At 36.5% G+C, this 26,436-nt stretch overlaps 1 protein-coding gene across 2 annotated transcripts in view; it reads right to left on the bottom strand.

Moving 5' to 3' along the window:
• Positions 1-26,436, bottom strand: part of FUT8 (fucosyltransferase 8) — a 335,016-nt gene that overhangs the window by 51,611 nt on the left and 256,969 nt on the right. For both annotated transcript variants that reach the window (XM_082620187.1, XM_082620188.1), the window contains one exon: positions 6,852-7,089. In XM_082620187.1, the coding sequence (XP_082476313.1) occupies positions 6,852-7,089 (238 nt within the window). The remainder of the gene's footprint in view (positions 1-6,851; positions 7,090-26,436) is intronic.

Here is a 26,436-nt window from a genome sequence, read left to right as displayed (position 1 = left end):
ATATCATAGTTAAAGATAGTTTGAGTTCTTCTGAGATACACATATATTCTAACTGGTATTTTACATTCCTGAAACAAAAATCTTCCTTTCTTTTATGGACCATGAACAGCAAAACCAGTCTTATATAGGCTGAAATAAAAGTCTTTACGTACCTGCAATGATACGTGTTTAGGTCAGTAATTCTCAAAAGAGTAGGATGTAGGGCAGAGAGACCTATTAGAATCTTGAAGCAGGGATAGCGAGCTTTTCATCTACGCACAGTACCAATGCAGTCTTCAAGTCTTCTCCCTGAACCACCACCCCTTCCCCGCAAACACAGCCAGTTTTAAAATCACTAACTATAGTGAGCTACTGTTATAGGTGGGAGTATACCTTCTATCTCAGGTGTGTTGGTATAGAAAAAAATATTAAGGTAGCTGCAGAGAGACTCTCTGACTGGTCCAGAATTTTACTATGATTAAACGGTGGGTTTATTAAGCACAGAGATATTTTAGCACTTAGAGGTTATTCTCAGAGGTTATTTAATTTTACTATGATTAAATGGTAGGTTTATTAAGCACAGAGATATTTTAGTGCTTAGAGGTTATGCTCAGAAGTTATTTCTCCTCTCTGGATCTCTTTCAATATTTCCATGTAACTTTATAATTTTAAAAGGGAAAACTGTCTATGACGCTCTTATAAAGGCCTAGTTTTCCTCTTAGAAAAAAAGGATAACTTTTCTATTGTTGCAGATTATAATCTAATAATGTATTCTATTATTATGTTTTGTTTTAAAATTTGGGGACCAAACATAGTGAAAATAAACTGTATGTGAAAATCATCTTAATACCTTTTATAGCTCTTAATCATTTCCCCTTGTGATTATAGCCCTATAAAAGTGGATAGGGAGATAGGTACTGAGTATCATGAGCTTTCTTAGAATGGAACTGAGGTTCAGAAGCTATAACTAACTGCTGAAGTTCAGAAAGCTAAAAACAACAGAACTAAGATCAGACATGGGTAAACTCAGAGACCAGTAACCTTTCCTCTTCCTCATATTACCTAAACAGAGAAATAAAGATATTTTTGCAGCACAAGAAATCTAAAATATTATATGCACTTATTTCATGTTTCTACTAATCAATCACCAAAGGCTGAAAATACTATTACTGTAAAAAATACTACATAGAAGTGTGACAATAGCCTATCCTAATAGGTATGTCTATAGATTATCAACCATATTATTAGTTTATCAATCAGTCCATCTGAGATAAGCCATTATTAAGGATACAAGCTTGTTAGATTATTTAGATGACTCCAATAGACATCTGAGTAGTTTTTTAAATGTTACAAATACTAGTTTCACAGGAAAAAGTTAAAGTATAATTTAATTTGTGTTCAACTTGTTAAAGATTTTCCTTTTGACCTTAGTGATATATTTGCTTAAACGACAGAACTAACATATGATCCAGCAATCCCATCTCTGAGTAATATACCCAAAGGAAATGAAATCACTATCTCGAAGAGATATCTGCACCCCCATGTTCACTGCAGCATATTTACAATAACCCAGACATGGAAACAACTCAAGCACCCACTGATGGATGAAAGGATAAAGAAAATATTATATATATACATATATGTATATATACACACACAATGCAATATTATTCAGCCATGAGAAAGAAAGAAATCCTGCCATTTGCGACCACATGTCTAGGCCTTGAGGATATTACACTAAGTGAAGTAAGTCAGTCAGAGAAACACATGCACTGTATGGTCTCCCTTGTATGTGGAATCTAAAAAAGGAAACTCATAGGAACAGAGAACAGATTGGTGGTTGCCAAAGGTGAAAAGAGGTGGGGTGGGGGTGGGGAAGGCAGGGGGGAAAAGGGTGACGGTGGTCAAAAGGTACAGGCTTCCAGTAAAAGGACATATAAGCTCTGAGGATGTAATATACAGTATGGTGACTATAGTTAACGATACTGTATTGTATAGTTGAAGGTGACTAAGAGAGTAAATCTTAAAAGTTCTCATTACAAGAAAAAAAGTTTGTAACCATGTGAGGTGATGTATGTTAACTAAACTTATGACAGTAATCTTTTTGCAGTATATACATACCAAATCATTATGTTGTATACCTTAAACTAATACAATGTTTATATGTCAATTATATCTCAATAAAATTGGAAAAAAATTGCTCAACCAAGGTAGAAGACTAAATTACCTTCCTATTCTCTCTATAAAAAATGGTAATGCAAAATTGTTATCATACGAGATTATCCAAATTTTTAAAAAATGCAGGAAAAACAGCATTACAGAAGTGCTTTAGGCAGTTAATAAAAATATAATGTTTTTTTCTGGAGTATACAAGTTTGTGGTATTTGTCAGCTTTCAAAACTTTACTGAGTGAACGCTAAAAAATATTAAAAATGAAATTTTTAATTAAAGAGTTAAATGGCTCCTAGATGACACCAAGAGCCAGCTGAAAGCAATCTGGCTTCTAACTTTGCCCAATCTCTGAAGCAAAAACAAAACAAAGAGCTCTGACACCTGAATTAAAACCTGGGTTTTAGGGAGGAACACAATCATACAACTATCCAAACGGAAACCCTATAAGTAACACTTGTTTTCAAAATGAAACATAAGTCTCTCAGTATTCAAACTTTACAATGAACTATTTCTAGTTCCCCCAATGACTTGATGTTCTCTTGCCTCTTTTCACATGTTGTGCCCAATGACAGAAAATTCTTCTATCATATCTCTACCTGGCTGACTCCTACTCATACTTTGGGTCTTAGCTTAAAAATCACTTCCTCCAGAAGAATCCCAAATACATGTTAGATATGTGCTTTAGAGTACTATGGACTTACCCATATCACAATAAATTTTAATTGTTCATTCAAGTTGTCTACCTTTCCCCTTCGGCTGCCCCTGACAGCATGTAGTCCAGCATGGTGCCTAGCACATAGCAAGTGCTTTTATTAAATTACTTCTAGTTTAAGGTTGCCTCCATGTAAGGATGCCAACTAAAACTCTTTGACCAAAATATTTTTTTCAAATGAGGTATGGAGAGAAGGTAACCATCCAATTTAGGTAATTAAATACAGCAAGTGGCAATCTACTTAAACATGCACTTAAATCAGACACCTCTAGGGCATTAAATTTTATCATATTTACAAACAGTTTCTTATTAGTCATTATTTTCATTTAAAAGAAAGCTTTTCAATTAGATTTATCAAATTAAGTAATTCAGTTCAATTTATGACAATCAAATATAAGAGAAGGAAATGCAAAACACCCAAATGGTTTAACTGATAATCTGAATAAATGTGCAATTTTTAGAATGGAAAAAATAGTGGAGAACTGAATTTAAATAGCTGAGGTTCCCTATTGCTAAATCATTTATTCAAGAGTATTTCTAGCAACTAGAAAAGCATCTTGGAAGCTGGTCACCATATATAGCCTAAAACAGTCAAAATACTTTTAAAAACAAATCAATTTTTGTTGAAAGATACTTCAAACTATTAAATACCAATATTCCCATTCTGAATTATCATAAGGAATCTAGTCAGAAGAATCGGGTCTATGAACATGTAGTTAGTTCAGGTTTAGGAAACATTTTGCGATACAGAAGAATATTTGACCATTTTATCAACAACTTTAGAACAGACAGGACATCTATAGGTGACAGGGAAATGTTATTATTAACTGGAAGCATAATTTTTAATATTTTGCTTCACTAAACCAAATTATACTACAAAGGATACGGTTTCATACACGAATATAAAAAAATGAAGGAGAAAAAAGGAACTCAACTTACACCAAGGCATGATTTGGCTATTCAAATGATCAAATGTGCATACTAATTCCTGTAGTGGTGACAGATTTGAACAGAAATCACTAAATTCCACCTGCAAGCACATCATGTCAAGTGTGTATGAACAATAATAATCTCATGGCAGTGGTGCCAAGGGAAATATCCCAAGGTTCTTTGTACAAGTCAGAACAATAACAGATTTAGTTGATTTATGGCTAACTGAAGGATTAATGTTATTAAATTTCATTCTGATTCCTCTGAGTCTAGAAATAGGTTAGTTTCTCCAAAAGGTACATATAGAGATAATATATATAAACAGATACAGAAGTGGATGGCAACCATACTTCTCATAAAAATTAAAGTATTCTAAGTTCAAACATAAACTTCTTCCTTCTTTTAGATATAAGATTAGCATCTAAATTATTGTAGTTATAATGAGTTCTGCAAGAATATTGAAAATAACTGCTAGTTTAATTAATTAAAGGTGTCCAATAGGCACAGTTTAATTCATTAGCATGGAGAAAAATATATGATTTTATATAATACCTGCAGTTATAAAGGAAGTATCTATTTAATTAAAATTATAATTCTATGCTACCATGATAAAATGATTTCTTTGATCAGGGACGGCAAATGACTAAGAAGAAAATATTCCATTGGTAACTCTTCGGTACCTAAAATTATATGAAAGATTTGGAAAAAGTTACAGAATAGGGGGAGGAAAGAGGACAGAGATATTAAATTCATCATCTTATTTAGTTCCCAAACATTCAGGACAGTTTCTAATCATTATTCTGCTAAGTAAGGTGCTTGACATGTGCTTGCTAGGAAGGACTTAGACTGGATGTAGGTAGAGTGAATGTACTAACCAGAATTCTGTCATTTGTAAGCTGTGTGATCCTGGAAAAGCCACTTAGTATCTACCAGGCCTCAAGATTCCACATAAATAAAGGAAGGATAATTTCTAGAACCTGTTTAATTGTAATGTCAAGAAATTCTGAATGTTTCAAATTCAAGCCATTGTTAATCTTCATGTTCTGTAGTTGCCACTACAGACTACAATATGTATGAGGAAGGCTTACAATCAAACAAACCAAGTAACTAGTTGTAACATATAGGCACGGACAACCTACACACTGAATTTGACAAGTCTAGTGAGACTAACCTTTTACTTTTTTATTAACTGACTGCTACTCAGAAAGCTGACTCTCCCTAGAAACAGTAAAACATAAGAACTTTGTCCTACGCCAGCTATAGGCTTCCACAATCAAAGAAACTTGAAACTGAACTAAGTCCACAAAATGAAAAAGTTAGCTATAGTGAGACTGACAGAGTTGCTTTTCCTGTATCTTCCTAACCTTGACACCTAATCTGTACCAGCTATAAACTACAGACCAGTCAATGGAAGAGGTAACCTCAAAACTAAAACTCAGGTAGGTTCTAGATGAATAGGTTCACTTTAAAATTTGAAGTGAGCTACAAAGAAAAAAATATGTTGATATACCGAATAAGGTTCCTAAATAATCCTACGGAAAACAAAACTCACATCACAAGATAATACTTTAAATCCATATAGCACATTTTATAGAGCAACTTAAAGCATTTTATAGAAATTACCCAACTGACTTTCTTGACACTTCTGTGAAGTCAAGTATTACCTGTATTTTCCAAAGAAGGCAAAAAGAAACAAAGGAACTAAAGTTACTTACTTTGCCAATGACATAGCTCTCTATTGCACATCTAGGGTTTTAACTTGTGAAAAAAGGTGTTCAGCTCCGTGAGAAATTACATTAACTGAAATGCCTCAGCATTTTGGAAAATACTGGGCTTCTCACAAGATGTGAGTGCAGAGATAGTGTACTGACTTACTTAGCATTTCACCTGGTCACTTAGTTCAGTATCTGCCACACTGTCGGCACTCAATGAATAAGGGCTATTAAAGATAGCTAACAATTACTAGAGCTCATATATCAGGTACTGTGCGAAGCACACTATACATATTAGTTCATTTAATCCTACCAACAACTCAAAGAGGTAAGTAAATTATTACTTTTCATTTTACTGATGAGGAAATGAAGGTCTAGGTTAAGTAACTTGCCCAAGATTAAAAAATGGTACAGCAAAGATTTTAACAAAGGTAGCCCAACTTGGGACCTTGTTTGAAGATTGTCCTTGTAGAAAGAACAAGAGACTAGCAGTAAGAAACTCTATCTATACTCTATTCCCTGTTTCACCAAGTCCTTGGAAAGAAGTGAAATTTCTTGCTAATCTTTGTATCTCTTCTCAGGCCTAGCATGGTACCTTAATCACATTATTCCTCATTAAATGTTTCCTGAATAAAATTAAAATCACATAAACAAATTAGGCTTCATTGTCCTCAACTGTAAAATGGAGATAAAGGTACCTGCACTGTCTGCCTAAGTAGTTCTCATAGTGTGGTCCCTGGACCTGGAAACTTCGTCAGAAATGCAAGTATCAGGCCCTACCCCAGGCCTATTGAATCAGAAAATAGTATTTTCTGATTCAAGGTGATTCTCACACATGCTGAAGTTTGAGAATTACCAGTCTACCTTAAAGGATAATTTGGAGGATCAAATGAGTACAATAATGTGAAAGCACCCAAAAAAGTGGAGGTATATCATCATCATAATCATTAAAGGAGTAAATTATGTTCCTTGAAAAAACTTAGTGATTTTGCTAGATCCGGATAAAAATGAACATCAGAAATGAAATTATCATGAGGGAATTCCCTGGTGGTCCAGTGGTTAGGACTCTGTACTTTCACTGCAGGGGGCATGGGTTTGATCCCTGGTCGGGGAACTAAAATCCCCACATGCTGTGTGGCACAGCGATAAAAAAAAAAGGAAGAAATTGATCATGAAACATTTTGTGAATAAAAATTATTATTCCAGATTTTATCTGGATAATGTATAGCATTCACAGATGCAGAGAAAAAGACGACTATGAGCCATAAGGTTGTACGTAGAAATCTGATAACTTGGTTATGCAGTGGTTCAACACAGAGAGATGACAAACTACACAGGCTTCTTACCTGACCAGTGTCCAGTGGAGATGCCAGATCTGTCTGTGCAGGTCTCACTTACAGGCCTAAACACAGTTTCCCATCCTCCAGTAGCATAGCGCCAATTGTGAGATTCCAAGATGAGTGTTCGCTGGGTGCCATATGCAATCATGAAGCAGTAGACCACATGATGGAGCTGACAGCCATAGCCACAGCCTTTGTTGATATTACATACTAGTTTCTTGGCTTTGCTGCAGTCCTTGGGATTCTGTCAGTAAGGAAGAGAAACAAAGGTGAAGATTAGCTGTACTGAGAGGTTAACTTCTCTTTATAGGTGACAAATGTCAAAAATCATATAATAAGCCAGGACTAATCCAGTATATCTTATTAATTAAGCAAGGAATTCAGCTTTAAATTATATTTCAAAGAATCCACTGAAAATTTTATGTGCATACTTACGGAGATGGCAGTTAAAAAGACCAGTTACTTTGGAAACATCACTAAACGAACATGAAATTAAGCAGTTATGTTTTTTTTTCTTTTTTGCGGTATGCGGGCCTCTCACTGTTGTGGCCTCTCCCGTTGCGGAGCACAGGCTCCGGACGCGCAGGCTCAGCGGCCATGGCTCACGGGCCCAGCCGCTCCGCGGCATGTGGGATCCTCCCAGACCGGGGCACGAACCCGTATCCCCTGCATCGGCAGGCGGACTCTCAACCACTGCGCCACCAGGGAGGCCCTAAGCAGTTATGTTTTAAAAAATATTCTTTCACTTCTCTATCACTCAGAACATGCAAGTGTGATCTTCTCTGAACTCAAAGTTGCACACACTGAAATCTTTATGAAAGAAGCAAACTAGTTCGCTTATTCCAGGTGCAGTTAGCATTCTGAGATTATTACCTTCACTGATGAAACAAATCATCTTAAAAGAAAAACTATAATTTAACTAATAATTCCAACTATTCCAGAATTCGAGATGTCACCAACAAAATGTACTTTTTCATTATGGAAGTAAAGCCACTGAGTAAAAGGATATCTGAGTTCAACAATTAAAAAATATCAGTCATGGGACTTTTTCACAAAACCAATGTTGATGATACCAGTAATTTTAAAAATAAAATGTAGAGCATGTTTTTTTTTTTTTTTTTTTTTTTTTTGCTGTACGCGGGCCTCTCACTGTTGTGGCCTCTCCCGTTGCGGAGCACAGGCTCCGGACGCACAGGCTCAGCGGCCATGGCTCACGGGCCCAGCCGCTCCGCGGCATATGGGATCCTCCCAGACCGGGGCACGAACCCGTATCCCCTGCATCGGCAGGCGGACTCTCAACCACTGCGCCACCAGGGAGGCCCTAGAGCATGTTTTATATTAGATGCATTGAGAATGTGCTATGCCAGTTTTTAATCAGGAGATCCATTTTTCTATTTACATGTTTTGCTGTAAGATGAATAGCAAGTAGTTAAAACATTTAATATTATCTAACAGTGGGTGCAATGGGGTTAAGCAAACATGAAAAATTCTTTTTTCCCATTCTAAAGTTTCAATTCCACTGTAATTTGTATGGGCTGTTGCTAAATATCCCTAGGCATCTTAGTTCTTCAAATAAAAATTTGTTTTGACAAGGACTCCTTAGCCTGAGAAATTTTTCAAGCTGTTCTCTCTGCAAGGGAAGAGCAAGGATGGGTACCTTCAGGAACAGAATCTTTTCTTCCACATAGCAAGAAGAAAGGTAATCAGTTCTTAATTTATATGAGTCTTTAATAAAGCAGTTGCCAAACTACAAATCTACAACTATTTTCTAGGGATATCATCTGCTCTGTAAAGTAGAGCCCTAGAAACAAAAGCTAGGATGGTAAGGCTATAAAATGATTCTGAAAGAAACGCTGAAAAAGGAATATGCCACACACCATTACTTTCAGAAGTATCTTTCATACTCAGGTGTGCCACTGCAGGCTGGTCCTTTCAGATCAAAGCAGAACCTACACCATCAAGAGCCTTCTGAAGAGTTAGAGCCCTTATGAACCCAAGAGATCCCAGATAAAATTCAGCAAGACAGGGCTTCCCTGGTGGCACAGTGGTTAAGAGTCTGCCTGCCGATGCAGGGGACACAGGTTCGTGCCCTGGTCCAGGAAGATCCCGCATGCCGCAGAGCGGCTAGGCCCGTGAGCCATGGCCGCTGAGCCTGCGCGTCCGGAGCCTGTGCTCCGCAACGGGACAGACCACGACAGTGAGAAGCCTGCGTACCACAAAAAAAAAAAAAAAAAAAAAAAAAAAAAAAAAAAAAAATCAGCAAGACGTGGTCAATACTGTTTCCTCAATCAAGTATTAAAGTTGCTGAATTCTCTTCACTTGAGACTTTGAACTCATGGCAGACTCCTAAGGCAATAAAGATCCCCACTCCAGGTGCTACAGCCGCAAAAGAGTTAAGAAGAACAGAGGGGGTGTGATGTTGGAAGACCAATTTATCATTTACTTTCTTCTAATATTATACAAGGATCTGGGAATAAAGAATATTCAAAGCTTTATTATTAATTCAATAGTTAAGAGAGCAAAGAATATTGACATTTGTCAGATTTTTCAGGAAATGTAAGAAATACAGCACTTTGAATATCTCTAAAATTCATATGAATGAAAATGTCCTTCATATATTTTTCAATAAACATTTCCTTTTACAACTGCTTTTAGATGTACAGAATTATTGCAGAGTTAGTACAGAGATCCCATATACCTCACAACCAGCTTCCCATATTATTATATCTTATATTAGTCTTCACATTTTTTAAAGGAAAAAAGAGTAAAGGAACATAATAATTGAAACAGATGAACTTTAGTTTTCAAACTGTAGATTTTCTACTTCAAGGAAGACACATCTGCATGAAAAAAAAATACATCTACTGTGTTTCTTAAGAGTTTAATTAGAACCCAGTGTTTCTAGCACAAGAACTGAGGCCTAAGAGAAAGAAGAGGGTAATTTATGAAATGAAGCGTAATTAAAGAGTCTTAATGTGTCTCAAAGTAAGCTGAAGAGAGAATATATTAAATCTTTCTCTTATGTATTGATAACACAGAGAAAGGGAAAAAAATCTATTATGTATGGTTCTGGAATGAGAAAGGTCTACATATACAAGGTAACCAATGGAAGAGTCTAAGGCAGGAAGTGATAAGAGAAAATGAATGGCTGTTTGGAATGATAACAGTTAAACAAAACACTGAAAAAGCTCAGCGCCACAGCCCGATTTCTTACTGAAATAATATTTAAAAGTCTGCAAAATTCAAAGGATCTTGCTCATAAAAGATTCAGAAATAGGAGAGAGCAAGAAACAGAAAAAGTATATGTGTTTCTAACACAAGATTAGGCTCATCAGAACAAAGATCTAGAAAAAACAAGCAGATGTATAAAAGGTAAACAAAGCAACAACTCAGATGGATAGGGATTTACTCCGATGGAAGGGAACCTTACAGAAAACCCCTTATCTGAGCTAAGTTTTTGTTATCCACCACTGTTATGAAGTAGCAACAAGTAAGAGATTTATGGGAGTCTATAAAAGGGAAACAGAGCCATTGTTATACATACATACATGCATATATATAATCTCCAAATTTCTTACCAAATAGACCTTGTTAATTACCACTGATCCTGGTTTTATACTTTTCTGTTGATGTCTGCAAAAAGCTTGAAGGTTTGTCTCATCCAGAAGCAATAATATAGAGAAGGGCTTCATTACTAAAAGAAGCTTTACTTTAATCATGTTATCACTTTAACAGGGTAGCTATTTCTGATGATAAAATCTGTTTTTCATTTGCTTTTTGTGTGTCTAATCACTCTCTTGTATATTTCTCTACCTGTAACGCCAAAATGCAGGCAGATAGTTTTGTTCTATGTTATAATGCTTTATCTCTTTCCCCTCCCTCCCGTCTTATGGTACTCCCTCCACTCATCTCTCGCTCTCTCTCTCTCTCAGACACACACACACACTTGAAATATGATACACTCCAAGCAGATGTAGGCTCACTAGGAAGCACTTCTTATTCGTGAGTGGGAGATGGGGAAATACAGATTGAAAATGCTACCCCGTAAGTCCCCTGGGAGAGCATCCTACTTCTCCGTCCTTCTGCCTTGAGTATCACCCACTGATCAAGTATAGGTGAACGTTTGTTCACTTAATAAATATTTATTAAGCACTTAACTTATACAAGGAAACTTGGGAGATGACAATCCAATAGAATAAGAAATTATATACATAAATAACTACAATAGACAATTGAAATGTTTTAAGACCATGGTAAACAAAGAATTAAGGAATGGAAGAGGAAAAAAAAGTCACTTTCAGCTGAACTGGAAAGGGCTATGAATAAAACTGCATTTAAAATAAATCTTTAAGATATAATTTATTGTGTTTATGAAATGCTAAGTAAATGTACTTTTTCCATTATTCAGTGGAGGCCTATATTGCAAAGAATAATTGTGAAGGGCAAGGTAAAATTACTTTATAAACTCTACATATTATATTTATAACATAGAATTTTTGTATACAGGGCCTTCTTAAAGTCAGACTCATCAATAGGCACATGCATTCTTGCTTCTTTCGATGATGATGTTATTTAAGCTTTAGAATAGGAGGCAAATTTGTCAAAATTACTTAAGACAACGTGTTCTAGTTGAAGAACTGCAGAGGTTTAAGATACAATTTTTTTTTCTAATTCAAGCTCTGTTATGAATTCAGTTGTGTGATCTTGCTTCAATTTGGTAATTTAAAATTGAGATAAAAATTACCTCCCTCCATAACCTCTTCCTGCTCACCCATCCTTCCATCTCAGAGACACTATGAGGCTAAAATACATGCTATATGCTCAAAACTAATTCAAACATACTTCTCATTTATCCTCATAATCTCAAGAGACATTACTTCACACTGGATAAATGAACTACTTTCTTTCATTTAGTGCTACAGGGTGGCCCAATCATGGGCCCTTGTAAGCTAACAATGTTATGTAACATTTTTACAGTTATAATTCTGCAGCAAAGCTGTCACCATAGGACATGTAAGAAACAAGGACTGAAGATAAAATGGGGTTCTTCTGTATTCAGTTTCCTTTTGTTCAGCTCTTTTAAAAAATTTTAACACTATCTGAGGCATTTCTTATGATGCTGTTAGTTTCCAAGAACAACCCTGTCTCAACAGAACTGAAAACCACATTTGCTCTCACTGTCCTATAAGTCAACATTGGGAAGTATATTTAAATCAATATTCCTCTAACTAACACAGTATATTCAAGGAAGCAGCAACTCTTTTTTTTTTTTTTTTTTTGCGGTACGCGGGCCTCTCACTGCTGCGGCCTCTCCCGTTGCGGAGCACAGGCTCTGGACGCAGAGGCTCAGCGGCCATGGCTCACGGGCCCAGCCGCTCCGCGGCATGTGCGGACCGGGGCACGAACCCGCGTCCCCTGCATCGGCAGGCGGACTCCCAACCACTGCACCACCAGGGAAGCCCACAAGCAGCAACTCTTAAACCTAAATGATTACTAATCCACTAAAGGCACCATCAAAATGCTAAAATATCTATTTTACTTTGGTTACAAATATGAAAATAGTCGCTCTTGGACATATTTCAAATAAGGAAGCCAGTTTAATTTCTACTTTGCTAAAAAAGAATAATTTGGAATCAACTAGTAAACCACAAGCATTATTATATTACTTAGGCACTGCTAGGATTTAGAGGTTTCTACTTCCTTCACTTAGTAAATTAGTAGTAATTGTGAATTAATGATATAATATTACAAAATATAGTACTGATTCCATGGCTTTTAAATTAAATCACAGATAAAGCCTTTTGCCAGGACTATTTAGATTTTCCATACAAATTAAAGCCTCTTCAGAGGAAAATTTTCCAGCCGCAATGTAATGTCCCTCACTTATCTGCCCAGTTACTACAGACCAAAACACTGCAGAAAAAGCCTAAATCAACAACAAACAGAAAGCATTTAGTCAATATAAATTGGTATACTATCTCCAGGCATCTCTTGCAAAGAAAAAATGCTCAATAACAATTAGTTCAGAAGAACTGCATGTACAGAGACAAAGGTGATGTCAAATCCACTGTCACAAAAATACACTAATTGGTGGCAAGCCAAAATTTAGAATTCAGGTCTCTTAATCCATCGCCCAGTGCTCTTATACTGTCCCCCCGCCCCATGATGTCTTCAATACAAGATGCAGCAAGAAACACAGGCTCAGAGCACTTACCTGGTCATTGTTTCCCCAGATTTATGGATGTGTACTTGACAAATAAAAATTGATTATATTTAAGGTGTACAGCATGATGTTTAAAAATATGTAAACACTGAAATGATCACCACCATCGAGCTAATTAACATATCTATCACCTCACACAGTTACGATTTATTTTTTGGTGGGGAGAACAGTTAAGATCAACTCTCAGCAAATTTCAAGTATACAATACAGTATTAATAACTACAGTCACCATGCTGCACATTAGTTCTCTAGAACTTATTCAACCCACATAACTGAACCTTCGTACCATTTGATCAACATCTCCCCCTTTCCCCCACCTTCCTGACCCTGATAACTACTGTTCTACTCTCTGCTTTTATGAATTTTTTAGACTGCACATGTAAGTGAGATCATGCAGTATTTGTCTTTTTTGCGTCTTATTTCATTTACCATAATGTCCTCCAGGCTCATCCATGTTGTTGTAAATAGCAGAATTTTCTCTTTTGTTATGGCTGAATAACATTCCATTGCTGTTTGTATACACACACACACACACACACACACACATTTTCTTTATCCATTCATCCACTGATAGAACCATAAGTTGTTTCCATATCTTGGCTATTCTGAATAATGCTGCAATGAACATGCGGGTGCAGATATCTCTTTGAGATACCGATTTCATTTCCTTCAGATAACATACTCAAAAGTGGGATTGCTGGAATCATATGGTAGTTCTATTTTTAGTTTTTTGAGGAACCTCTATATTGTTTTCCATAATTGCCATACCAATTTACATTTCCACCAACAGGAATGGGGACAAAGGTTTCCCTCTGTCCACATCCTCCACAACACTTATTATCTTTTGCCTTTTTTGATAATAGCCCTTCTAACAATTATAAGGTGATATGTCTCTTTGTAGTTTTGATTTGCATTTCCCTAATGATTAGTGATGTTGAGCATATGGATGTTGACCCTCCATATGTCTTTTGAGAAATGTCAGTTTAGGTTTTCAGCCCATAATATGATCAGGTTATTTGGTTTTTTGCTATTGAGTTGAATTCCTTACATATTTTGGATGTTAACCCCTTACCAGATATCTAGTTTACAAATATTTCCTCCCATTCCACAGATCGCCTTTCAATTTTGTTGTTTCGTTTGCTGTACGGAAGCTTTTCAGTTTGATCTAGTTCCACGTGTTGAGTTTTTATTGTTGCTGTTGTTGCTTGTGCTTTTGGTGTCATATCTAACAAAATCAAATGTCACGGAGCTTTCCCCCTTTGTTTTCTTCTAGTAGTTTTAGGTCTTACATTTAAGGATTAAGAATCAGAACCCTGGGGATCCTTCCAGCTCCTAATAGCATTCCTTCTATAGGGAGGAGTTAAACCACAGATAGCTCCTATTTCCGATAAAGAAAGGTCACTCAAGGAATGAGCCAGGTAAGTTAAAGTTTATTCTGCTCTTTGTCTGCTCTAATCATAAGACTAAACAGTTTTTAATTTGCTTGTTTAAAAAGATTTGCAACATCTAGCTTTAAAAAGATTTGCAACATCTAGCTTCTCAATAATGAAGAAAAGATTCATTAATAGTGTGGTGAAAGCACTTCATTGTACTGGAAACAATTTGATTTTATTCCTCTAAAATTATTTTCAAAACCAAAGCGGAAGATGTAATGAAGCAAACAAAAGAATTGAAGTACTACACAGTGGTAATTAAAATAAAGACTCTGGGCATAGTTAACCATGAAAGAGAAAGTTAAAAAGCATTCTCATTTTTAAAAGCCAAGACCGGAAATCATTGTCTCTTAACATATTAAACAAGAATATTTTCATAGCAAAGTTAAAGGTAGTTTCAAGGTGTGCTTTCCACCCCTCTGGCAGAGAACAATCTGTTTTAAGTAGTAAGAACAACACAATAGCTGACCCACAAGTAGGCCACCCAGTGCTTCAGGAAATCAATTTCCCTGGGGTATTTTATAAAACTTCAAGAGTATAAACTTAATGGAGAAAAGATATCAAGATACATAGTTTACAGGCTATTATCCTGACGGACTGAAGCAAAAGGTAGATAGTTATTATAGTTATAGAAGAGGCAAGCATCTTCTTGGTAAGTAAAGACAATTAATTGGCTTACTTTAAATGCATTTTTTAAACTTCTGCTCTTTGCCTAGAAGTCTCTATTGAATGTCTGGAAGCCATTTTTTAAAAGACAGAAATTCTACAGATCCAGTTGAAAGCATGTGGGGAATTTCTTCTACTAATGGTCTTTGAGACAGTATTCTGTCATCTCTGGGTATTCCAGGTAGTCTCTAAAAAACCTCTATCTCAGGTTCAAGTACATCAGAGCAACCTTGGTAATACTGTCTGCTTCCATAAGGGCCACAAAGGGAAGGCAGAGAAAGAATGAGATGCATCCAAGTTTAATTCTCTCATTCAAAATCTAATGTAAACACAACTCCCTCCAAGGCTAGAGAAGAAAAGTTAAGTTACCTGAGGAGCCAGATTCTGCCAATCCTACATAAATGCATAGAAGATCTATCTCCTCAAGCATCTTCAATATTTCTCCAAGTTTATAGCCTGATTCCCAGGTCTCAGAACCAGCTGAACTGGTCAGGTTAAAAATAGCATGCTTACAAAATTACGGTTGAATTTCAGAAAGGCCCTCCACCCACCATCATTTTACTTAACAGGATTCATGGGGTTCTCTCCTCAAAATCAAAATACAGGCATGCTATGGCAGGCAGACACTCTCAAAAAAAAAAAAGAGGGAGACAGGAAAAGGGGGTTGGAAGTAGTAGTATGGGAAAGAGGGAGGAGGAAAGGAGAAGAAGGGAGGGAAAGCTGGAAGAGAGAAGAGAGAGAGAGGGAAGAGGGAAGAGGAGGAGGGGGTGGGGGTGGGGTGGGCAGCGGAAGAAGAGGGGAGAAGGAGAAAGAAGGAGAAAAGTAAAAGCAAGCTCCAGAATGGTTAACTCTGACTTATACAGGATTCAAAAATAAAGTAGATAGCAGACACAGAAGAGAAACACTGGCTGGAACTTTGTTCTTGTGCAAAGGCTGCTGCAGGTGCTTCGTTTTTTGTTTTAAATAAAAGTCAAAATAACTTACACTGTTTTGTCAGCTCTTCCATTCTGCAAAATGTCATTCTTCAAGGTAGAAATGGTACTTATAGCATTTGCCTACTCACTGGCTTTTAAATCAAACCATCAACAGTAATTAACCCAGATGTCAAATCTTGCTACTTTTTCTCCTGGAGAGAGGCTTTGCTCCACTTCTCCATGCAGCTAGCCATGCACTGAGAATCCACTATTAGCAGAGCAGAAATTTCTTTGGAATCCCTGGTTATTATTATTATTATTATTTTGATTTAAAAAACCCAACCTGTTAAGATCACTTTTCTCACTGCCTCAGTTTAACACTGCTCTAACCAATTCATGTTATTTTCTTTACTTTTGAAAATCTTAGACTCTGTATTTTTTTGCTGTTTATTTGTAAATAACTTAAGACCCTTAATAAATTGCAAAAACAGTAGAGTTACTGTGTACTTTCCACACAGCTTTCCCCAATGAGAACATCTTACTTAACCACAGTACATTATCAACATCAGGAAATGGACATTACACAACATTATTAACTATAATATAGGCCTTATTTGGATTCACCAGTTTTTACATGCACTCATTTTTTTTTTTTTTGGTATAGTACTATCAAAACATGTAGAGACTCATGTAACCATTACCATAATCAGGATATAAACTGCTGCATCAAAACAAAGAAATTCTCATACACTATCCCCTTTAGGGTCACACCCTTCCCAAAACCTTAATCCCAGGGAACCAGTGATCTCTGTTCTCCAGAACCAATGATCTCTTTTATCACCTGGCATAATGCTCTTAAGATCCATCCAAGTTATTATGTGTATCAATAGTGCATTCCTTTTGATTGCTGGGTAGTATTCTGCTATGTGGAATGTACCACAGTTAATTCACCCATTGAAGGACATTTGGGTTGTTTTCAGGTTTTGATTATTACAAATTAAGTTGTCATGTATATGAGTGTACAGATTTTTGTGTGGACATGAGTTTTCATTTCTCTAGGATGAGAATACAGCAGTATAACTGCCGAATCACACGGTAAGGACATGTTTAACTTTACAGCAAACTGCCAAACTATTTCCCAGAATGGCTGTACCATTTTATATTCCCATGAAGAATCTATGAGAGAGCTGGTTGCTCAGCATTACTTTAGCCATTCTGATAGGTGTGTAGTGGTATCTCATTATGTTTTTAAGTTGCATTCCCCTAATAGTTTATGATTTTGAACATCTTTTCATGTGCTTATTTGTTATCCATATTTACCCTTTGGTAAAGTTGTCTATTCAAAACTTTTACCCATTTTTTGACTGGATTGTTTCTTGCTGTTGAGATTAGAGAGTTCTTAATACATTCTGGATACAGGACCTTTCTTGGATGTGTGATTTGCAAAGACTTTCTCCCAGCCTATGGTCTGTCTTTTCATCTTCTTTAACAGGGTAATATCCTCAGATCAAAAGTTTTTAATTTTGATAAAAGTCCAATTTACTTTTTTTTCTTTTATGAACCATTCTTTTGGTGTCACATTTAATAACTTTTAGCCTAAGTCACAAAGATTTATTCCAAAGATTTTCTTTATAGTTTTATGTATAGAAAGTTTTATATGTCACATTTATTTTATCTGTCAGATTTACTATCCATTTTGAGTTAAATTTTAAGTAAAGTGTGAGGTTTAGGTCAAGGTTCATTTTTTGCTTATGAGATGTCCAATGATTCCAACATCATTTATTGAAAAGACTATGCTTCCTCCACTGGATTGCTTTTGTACCTCTCTTAAAAATCAATTGCCCGCTCATAGGTATATACTCGAACTGAAAACTGATACTCAAACAAATACATGTGGAGGCATATCATAGCAGTGCTCAAATAGCAAAAGGCAGAAACAGCCCAAATGTCCATCAGTGAATGAATGGACAAATATTGGTATATCCATACAACGGAATGTTATTCAGCCATAAAAAGGAATGAGGTACTAACACAAGCTACAACATGTATGAAACTTGAAAATATTATGCCAAGTGAAAGAAGCCAGACAGAAAAGGTCACATGTTGTATGATTCCATTTACATGAAATATTCAGAATAGGAAAATCCATAGAGAATGCATATTGGTGGTTTCCAGAGGCTGGGGGAAGGGGAAAATGGGGGAATGGAGATCCAATGCTTAATGGGTATGGAGTTTTCTTTTGAGCTGATGAAATATTTGGGGACTGGATAGAGGCAGCACTTGCATAACCTTGTGAATGCACTAAGTGCCACTGAATTGTTCACTTCAAGATGGTTCATTTGATGTTATGTAAATTTCACCTCAATGGAAAAAAAGGAAGTTAGGGTACCTATGTGGGTTTATTTTAGACTCTGTTCTGTTCCACTGATCTAAATGTCTAACCGTCCTCCAACACCATACGCTATCTTGATTATTTTAGCTCTACTTGTAAGTCTTAAAGGTAGAAAGTGTGATTCCTCTAACTTTATTCTTCTTTCTCAAAATTGCTTTAGCTATTTTAGTTATTTTGTCTTTCTATTTAAAATTTGAAATCAATTTGTCTATACATACAAGAAGAAAAAGACTTGCTAGAGTTCTGATGGGAATTGTGTTAAGCCTATGGATCAAATTGGGAAGAACTGGCAGCTTTTCTATGCTGAGTCTTCCAACCCATGAACACAATATGTCCACTCATTCATTTAGGTCTTCCTTCATCAGCATTACACAAGTATTTTAAGTATTGCTTTTCCATTTTTATGAATAGGTGTAAATGGCATGATGGCATAAAATTTTGGTTTCTAATTGTTTCTTGCTGAGATGTAGAAGTATGATTAATTTTTGTGTGCTGACCATATATCCTGTGACTTTGCTAAATTCACTTAAATGTTCTAGGAGTTTTATTATCGTGTGGTTGTTGTTTCTTTGTAGATTATTTGGGACTTTTCTATGCAGACAATCATGTCATTTGCAAATACAGACAATTTTTTTTCTTCCTAGTATGTATGCTATTTATTTCTTTGTCTTGCCTTACTGCCCTGCACAGAACTTCCATTACTATGCTGAACAGGAGTGGTGAGAGCAGACACCCTTGCCTCATTCCCAATTTTAGGGGAAAAGCCTATGGAAATAGTCTCTCACCATTAAGTGTGATATTACCTGTAGGCTGTTACCTGAAGATGCTTTTTTAACAGACTGAAGAATGTCCCTTCTATTCCTAGTCTGCAGAGTGTTTCACCATGAATGGATGTTGGATTTTGTCAACATTTTTTTATCATATGTCAACATATTTTTTATCATTTTAATATACATATCATGACCAAGTAGGGTTATTCCAGAAAAGCAAAACTGGTTAAGTATTCAAAATTCATTCAATGTAACCACATTAACAGTTTAAAGAAGAACTATATGATCACACCAATTAATAAAGAAAAAGCATTTGACAAAATCTAACACCTATTCCTGCTTTCCTGTGCATGATTTGAACTTCATTTAGTATTCAGTTTTGGTTCAGCTATAGTGTTTATTTTTTTAAAGTACATATCATCATAGAGTATTTTAAATGGCTGCTCTGGGGATTACAATTTATATACACATAGTTTATTACAATTTACTCATACCAACATTTTACTGTTTCAAGTGGAATGTAGAAACCTTGCTATAACTTTTAAGTCTGTTTACTCTCTCCCCTTTTGTCTTAAAAATTACCTTTATATCTCAGGGAAAACTGAGACTGAAAAAAAATTACACTGAAAACTATATCAGACAACATTATAAATTTTACTTTTTACCATCAAACCATTTAAAAAACTTAAGGGGAGGAAACTAGTCAGTTACCCTGCATCTACTCTTTCATTTGTACTTTTTTCATTCCTGATAGTCCATGTTTCCTTCTGTCATCACTTTCTGTCTGAAGAATTTCCTTTTTTATTTTATTTTATTTCATTTATTTATTTATTTATTTTGCGTTACACGGGCCTCTCACTGTTGTGGCCTCTCCCGTTGCGGAGCACAGGCTCCGGACGTGCAGGCTCAGCGGCCATGGCTCACGGACCCAGCTGCTCCGCGGCACGTGGGATCCTCCCAGACCGGGGCACGAAGCCGCGTCCCCTGCATCGGCAGGCGGACTCTCAACCACTGCGCCACCAGGGAGGCCCTAGAATTTCCTTTTTTACAGCAAGTCTGCTGGCAAAAAACTCTCTTAGTTTTCCTTCATCTGAAAATGTGTTTATTTCATCTCATATTTTCACTGGACGAAGAATTCTGGGTTGATAGTTCTTTACTTTTGGCACTTTAAATATGTCTTACTACTTCTTTCTGGCCTCCATGTTTTCTGATTCAGATGCATTGTAGGTAATGAACTGCTTTGCTCTGGCTGCTTTAAAGAATTTTTTCTTTGTCTTTAGTTTTCAGCAAATTACTTATAAAGTGTCTGGGAATGGATTACTTTGGGTTTTTCCATTTAGGAGTTTGCGCAACTTCCCGAATATGTTGGTTTGCCAAATTTAGAAAGTTTTCAATCACTTTGTCAATCCTTCACTCTTAATTCTCTCTGAGACTCCAAAGATACAAACATAAAAAAAAAAAATTGTTATTGCCCCACAGATCCCTGAGGCCCTGTTTACTTTTTAAAAAATCTTTATTCTCTCTGTTGCTGGAGTGCATAATTTCCATTGATCTAACTTCAAGTGCAGTGATTCTTTCTTCTGTTAAAGCTATTCTATTATGAGCCAGTTTTTTTTACTGAGGTTATTATATTTTTTCAGTTCTAAAATTTCTATTTGGTTTTTCCATGTATCATCTATTTCTTTACTGAGGCTTTCTATTTTTTTTACTTGTTTCAAGTCTGTAATTGCTTATTGGAGCATTTTCATTATTACAGCTTCTGTAAAATCCTTGTCAGGTTATTCCAACATCTGTGTCATCTCAGTGTGGTGTCTGCTGATTATCTTTTTATTTTTATTAGTCTCTGCTTTACAACAAAGTGAATCAGTCATACATATACATCTGTTCCCACATCCCCTCCCTCCTGCGTCTCCCTCCCTCCCACTCTCCCCATCCCACCCCTCCAGGCGGCCACAAAGCACCGAGTCGATCCCCCCGTGCCACGCGGTCACCCCTCACCATCCATCCACCCCACGCCCGGCAGTGTATACACATCCATGCCTCTCCCCCGCCCGGTCACAGCCCACCCCCCCCATATCCCCAAGCCCACCCCCAGTAGGTCTGTGTCTCTATTCCTGTTTTACCCCTAAGTTCTTCATGACATTTTTTTTCTTAAATTCCATATATATGTGTTAGCATACGGTATTTGTCTTTCTCTTTCTGACTTACTTCACTCTGTATGACAGACTCTAGGTCTATCCACCTCATTAAAAATAGCTCAGTTTCGTTTCTTTTGATGGCTGAGTAATATTCTATTGTATATATGTGCCACATCTTCTTTATCCATTCATCCAATGATGGACACTTGGGTTGTTTCCATCTCCGGGCTATTGTGAATAGAGCTGCAATGAACATTTTGGTACATGTCTCTTTTTGAATTATGGTTTTCTCAGGGTATATGCCTAGTAGTGGGATTTCTGGGTCATATGGTAGTTCTATTTGTAGTTTTTTAAGGAAACTCCATACTGTTCTCCATAGCGGCTGTACCAATTCACATTCCCACCAGCAGTGCAAGAGTGTCCCCTTTTCTCCACACCCTCTCCAGCATTTATTGTTTCTAGATTTCTTAATAATGGACAATCTGACTGGTGTGAGATGATATCTCATTGTAGTTTTGATTTGCATTTCTCTAATGATTAATGATGTTGAGCATTCTTTCATGTGTTTGTTGGCAGTCTGTATATCTTCTTTGGAGAAATGTCTATTTAAGTCTTCTGCCCATTTTTGGATTGGGTTGTTTGTTTTTTTGCTATTGAGCTGCATGAGCTGCTTATAAATTTTGGAGATTAATCCTCTGTCAGTTGCTTCATTTGAAAATACTTTCTCCCATTCTGAGGGTTGTCTTTTGGTCTTGTGTATGGTTTCCTTTGCTGTGCAAAAGCTTAGAAGTTTCATTAGGTCCCATTTGTTTATCTTTGTTTTTATTTCCATTTCTCTGGGAGGTGGGTCAAAAAGGATCTTGCTGTGATTTATGTCATAGAGTGTTCGGCCTGTGTTTTCCTATAAGAGTTTAATAGTGTCTGGCCTTACATTTAGGTCTTTAATCCATTTTGAGTTTATCTTTGTGTATGGTTATCAGAGAGTGTTCTAATTTCATTCTTTTACATGTAGCTGCCCAGTTTTCCCAGCACCACTTATTGAAAAGGCTGTCCTTTCTCCACTGTATATTCTTGCCTCCTTTATCAAAGACAAGGTGACCATATGTGCGTGGGTTTATCTCTGGGCTTCCTATCCTGTTCCATTGATCTATATTTCTGTTTTTGTGCCAGTACCATACTGTCTTGATTACTGTAGCTTTGTAGTAGAGTGTGAAGTCAGGGAGCCTGATTCCTCCAGCTCTGTTTTTCGTTCTCAAGATTGCTTTGGCTATTCGGGGTCTTTTGCATTTCCATACAAATTGTGAATTTTTTTGTTCTAGTTCTGTGAAAAATGCCAGTGGTAGTTTGATAGGGATTGCATTGAATCTGTAGATTGCTTTGGGTAGTAGAGTCATTTTCACAATATTGATTCTTCCAATCCAGGAGCATGGTATATCTCTCCATCTATTTGTATCATCTTTAATTTCTTTCATCAGTGTCTTATAATTTTCTGCATACAGGTCTTTTGTCTCCTTAGGTAGGTTTATTCCTAGATATTTTATTCTTTTTGTTGCAATGGTAAATGGGAGTGTTTTCTTCATTTCACTTTCAGATTTTTCATCATTAGTGTACAGGAATGCCAGAGATTTCTGTGCATTAATTTTGCATCATGCTACTTTACCAAATTCATTGATTAGCTCTAGTAGTTTTCTGGTAGCATCTTTAGGATTCTCTATGTATAGTATCATGTCATCTGCAAACAGTGACAGCTTTACTTCTTCTTTTCCAATTTGGATTCCTTTTATTTCCTTTTCTTCTCTGATTGCTGGGGCTAAAACTTCCAAAACTAAGTTGAATAAGAGTGGTGAGAGTGGGCAGCCTTGTCTTGTTCCTGATCTTAGTGGAAATGGTTTCAGTTTTCCACCATTGAGGACGATGTTGGCTGTGGGTTTGTCATATATGTCCTTTATTATGTTGAGGAAAGTTCCCTCTATGTCTACTTTCTGCAGGGTTTTTATCATAAATGGGTGTTGAATTTTGTCGAAAGCATCCTCTGCATCTATTGAGATGATCATATGGTTTTTCTCCTTCAACTTGTTAATATGGTGTATCACATTGATTGATTTGCGTATATTGAAGAATCCTTGCATTCCTGGGATAAACCCCACTTGATCATGGTGTATGATCCTTTTAATGTGCTGTTGGATTCTGTTTGCTAGTATTTTGTTGAGGATTTTTGCATCTATGTTCATCAGTGATATTGGCCTGTAGTTTTCTTTCTTTGTGACATCCTTGCCTGGTTTTTGTATCAAGGTGATGGTGGCCTCGTAGAATGAGTTTGGGAGTGCTCCTCCCTCTGCTATATTTTGGAAGAGTTTGAGAAGGATAGGTGTTAGCTCTTCTCTAAATGTTTGATAGAATTCGCCTGTGAAGCCATCTGGTCCTGGGCTTTTGTTTGTTGGAAGATTTTTAATCACAGTTTCATTTTCAGTGCTTGTGATTGGTCTATTCATATTTTCTATTTCTTCCTGATTCAGTCTTGGCAGGTTGTGCATTTCTAAGAATTTGTCCATTTCTTCCAGGTTGTCCATTTTATTGGCATAGAGTTGCTTGTAGTAATCTCTCATGATCTTTTGTATTTCTGCAGTGTCAGTTGTTACTTCTCCTTTTTCATTTCTAATTCTATTGATTTGCGTCTTCTCCCTTTTTTTCTTGATGAGTCTGGCTAATGGTTTATCAATTTTGTTTATCTTCTCAAAGAACCAGCTTTTAGTTTTATTGATCTTTGCTATCGTTTCCTTCATTTCTTTTTCATTTATTTCTGATCTGATCTTTATGATTTCTTTCCTTCTGCTAACTTTGGGGGTTTTTTTGCTCTTCTTTCTCTAATTGCTTTAGATGCAGGGTCAGGTTGTTTACTCGAGATGTTTCCTGTTTCTTAAGGTGGGATTGTATTGCTATAAACTTCCCCCTTAGAACTGCTTTTGCTGCGTCCCATAGGTTTTGGGTCGTCACGTCTCCATTGTCATTTGTTTCTAGGTATTTTTTTATTTCCTCTTGATTTCTTCTGTGATCACTTCGTTATTGAGTAGTGTATTGTTTAGCCTCCATGTGTTTGTATTTTTTACAGATCTTTTCCTGTAATTGATGTCTAGTCTCATAGCATTGTGGTCGGAAAAGATACTCGATACAATTTCAATTTTCTTAAATTTACCAAGGCTTGATTTGTGACCCAAGATATGATCTATCCTGGAGAATGTTCCATGAGCACTTGAGAGAAATGTGTATTCTGTTCTTTTTGGATGAAATGTCCTATAAATATCAGTTAAGTCCATCTTGTTTAATGTATCATTTAAAGCTTGTGTTTCCTTATTTATTTTCATTTTGGATGATCTGTCCATTGGTGAAAGTGGGGTGTTAAAGTCCCCTACTATGAGTGTGTTACTGTCGATTTCCCCTTTTATGGCTGTTAGTATTTGCCTTATGTATTGAGGTGCTCCTATGTTGGGTGCATAAATATTTACAATTGTTATATCTTCTTCTTGGATTGATCCCTTGATCATTATGTAGTGTCCTTCTTTGTCTCTTCTAATAGTCTTTATTTTAAAGTCTATTTTGTCTGACATAAGAATTGCTACTCCAGCTTTCTTTTGATTTCCATTTGCATGGAATATCTTTTTCCATCCCCTTACTTTCAATCTGTATGTGTCTCGAGGTCTGAAGTGGGTCTCTTGTAGACAGCATATATATGGGTCTTGTTTTTGTATCCATTCAGCCAATCTGTGTCTTTTGGTGGGAGCATTTAGTCCATTTACATTTAAGGTAATTATCGATATGTATGTTCCTATTACCATTTCTTTAATTGTTTTGGGTTCGTTATTGTAGGTATTTTCCTTCTGTTGTGTTTCTTGCCTGGAGAAGTTCCTTTAGCATTTGTTGTAAAGCTGGTTTGGTGGTGCTGAACTCTCTCAGCTTTTGCTTGTCTGTAAACGTTTTAATTTCTCCATCAAATCTGAATGAGATCCTTGCTGGGTAGAGTAATCTTGGTTGCAGGTTTCTCTCCTTCATCACTTTAATTATGTCCTGCCACTCCCTTCTGGCTTGTAGAGTTTCTGCTGAGAGATCAGCTGTTATCCTGATGGGGATTCCCTTGTGTGTTATTTGTTGTTTTTGCCTTGCTGCTTTTAATATGATTTCTTTGTGTTTAATTTTTGACAGTTTGATTAATATGTGTCTTGGCGTATTTCTCCTTGGATTTATTCTGTATGGGACTCTGTGCCTCCTGGACTTGATTAACTATTTCCTTTCCCATATTAGGGAAGTTTTCAACTATAATCTCTTCAAATATTTTCTCAGTCCCTTTCTTTTTCTCTTCTTCTTCTGGAACCCCTATAATTCGAATGTTGGTGCATTTAATGTTGTCCCAGAGGTCTCTGAGACTGTCCTCTGTTCTTTTCATTCTTTTTTCTTTATTTTTCTCTGAATCAGTTATTTCCACTATTTTATCTTCCACCTCACTTATCCGTTCTTCTGCCTCAGTTATTCTGCTATTGATCCCATCTAGAGTATTTTTCATTTCATTTATTGTGTTTTTAATCGATGCTTGATTCATCTTTAGTTCTTCTAGGTCCTTGTTAACTGTTTCTTGCATTTTGTCTATTCTATTTCCAAGATTTGGGATCTTGGAAATAGAATATTGGATCATCTTTACCATCATTATTCTGAATTCTTTTTCAGTTAGACTGCCTATTACCTCTTCATTTGTTAGGTCTGGTGGGTTTTTATCTTGCTCCTTCTCCTGCTGTGTGTTTTTCTGTCTTCTCATTTTGCTTATGTTACTGTGTTTGGGGTCTCCTTTTTGCAGGCTGCAGGTTCGTAGTTCCCGTTGTTTTTGGTGTCTGTCCCCAGTGGCTAAGGTTGGTTTAGTGGGTTGTGTAGGCTTCCTGGTGGAGGGGACTAGTGCCTGTGTTCTGGTGGATGAGGCTGGATCTTGTCTTTCTGGTGGGCAGGTCCACGTCTGGTGGTGTGTTTTGGGGTGTCTGCGGACTTTTTATGATTTTGGGCCACCTCTCTGCT

The sequence above is a fragment of the Mesoplodon mirus genome, assembly GCF_964341445.2.
Source record: "Mesoplodon mirus genome assembly, chromosome: 4".
NCBI lineage: Eukaryota > Metazoa > Chordata > Mammalia > Artiodactyla > Ziphiidae > Mesoplodon > Mesoplodon mirus.
The sequence above is the reverse complement of the archived record's forward strand: the minus strand, read 5'-3'. Positions and strand labels throughout refer to the sequence as shown.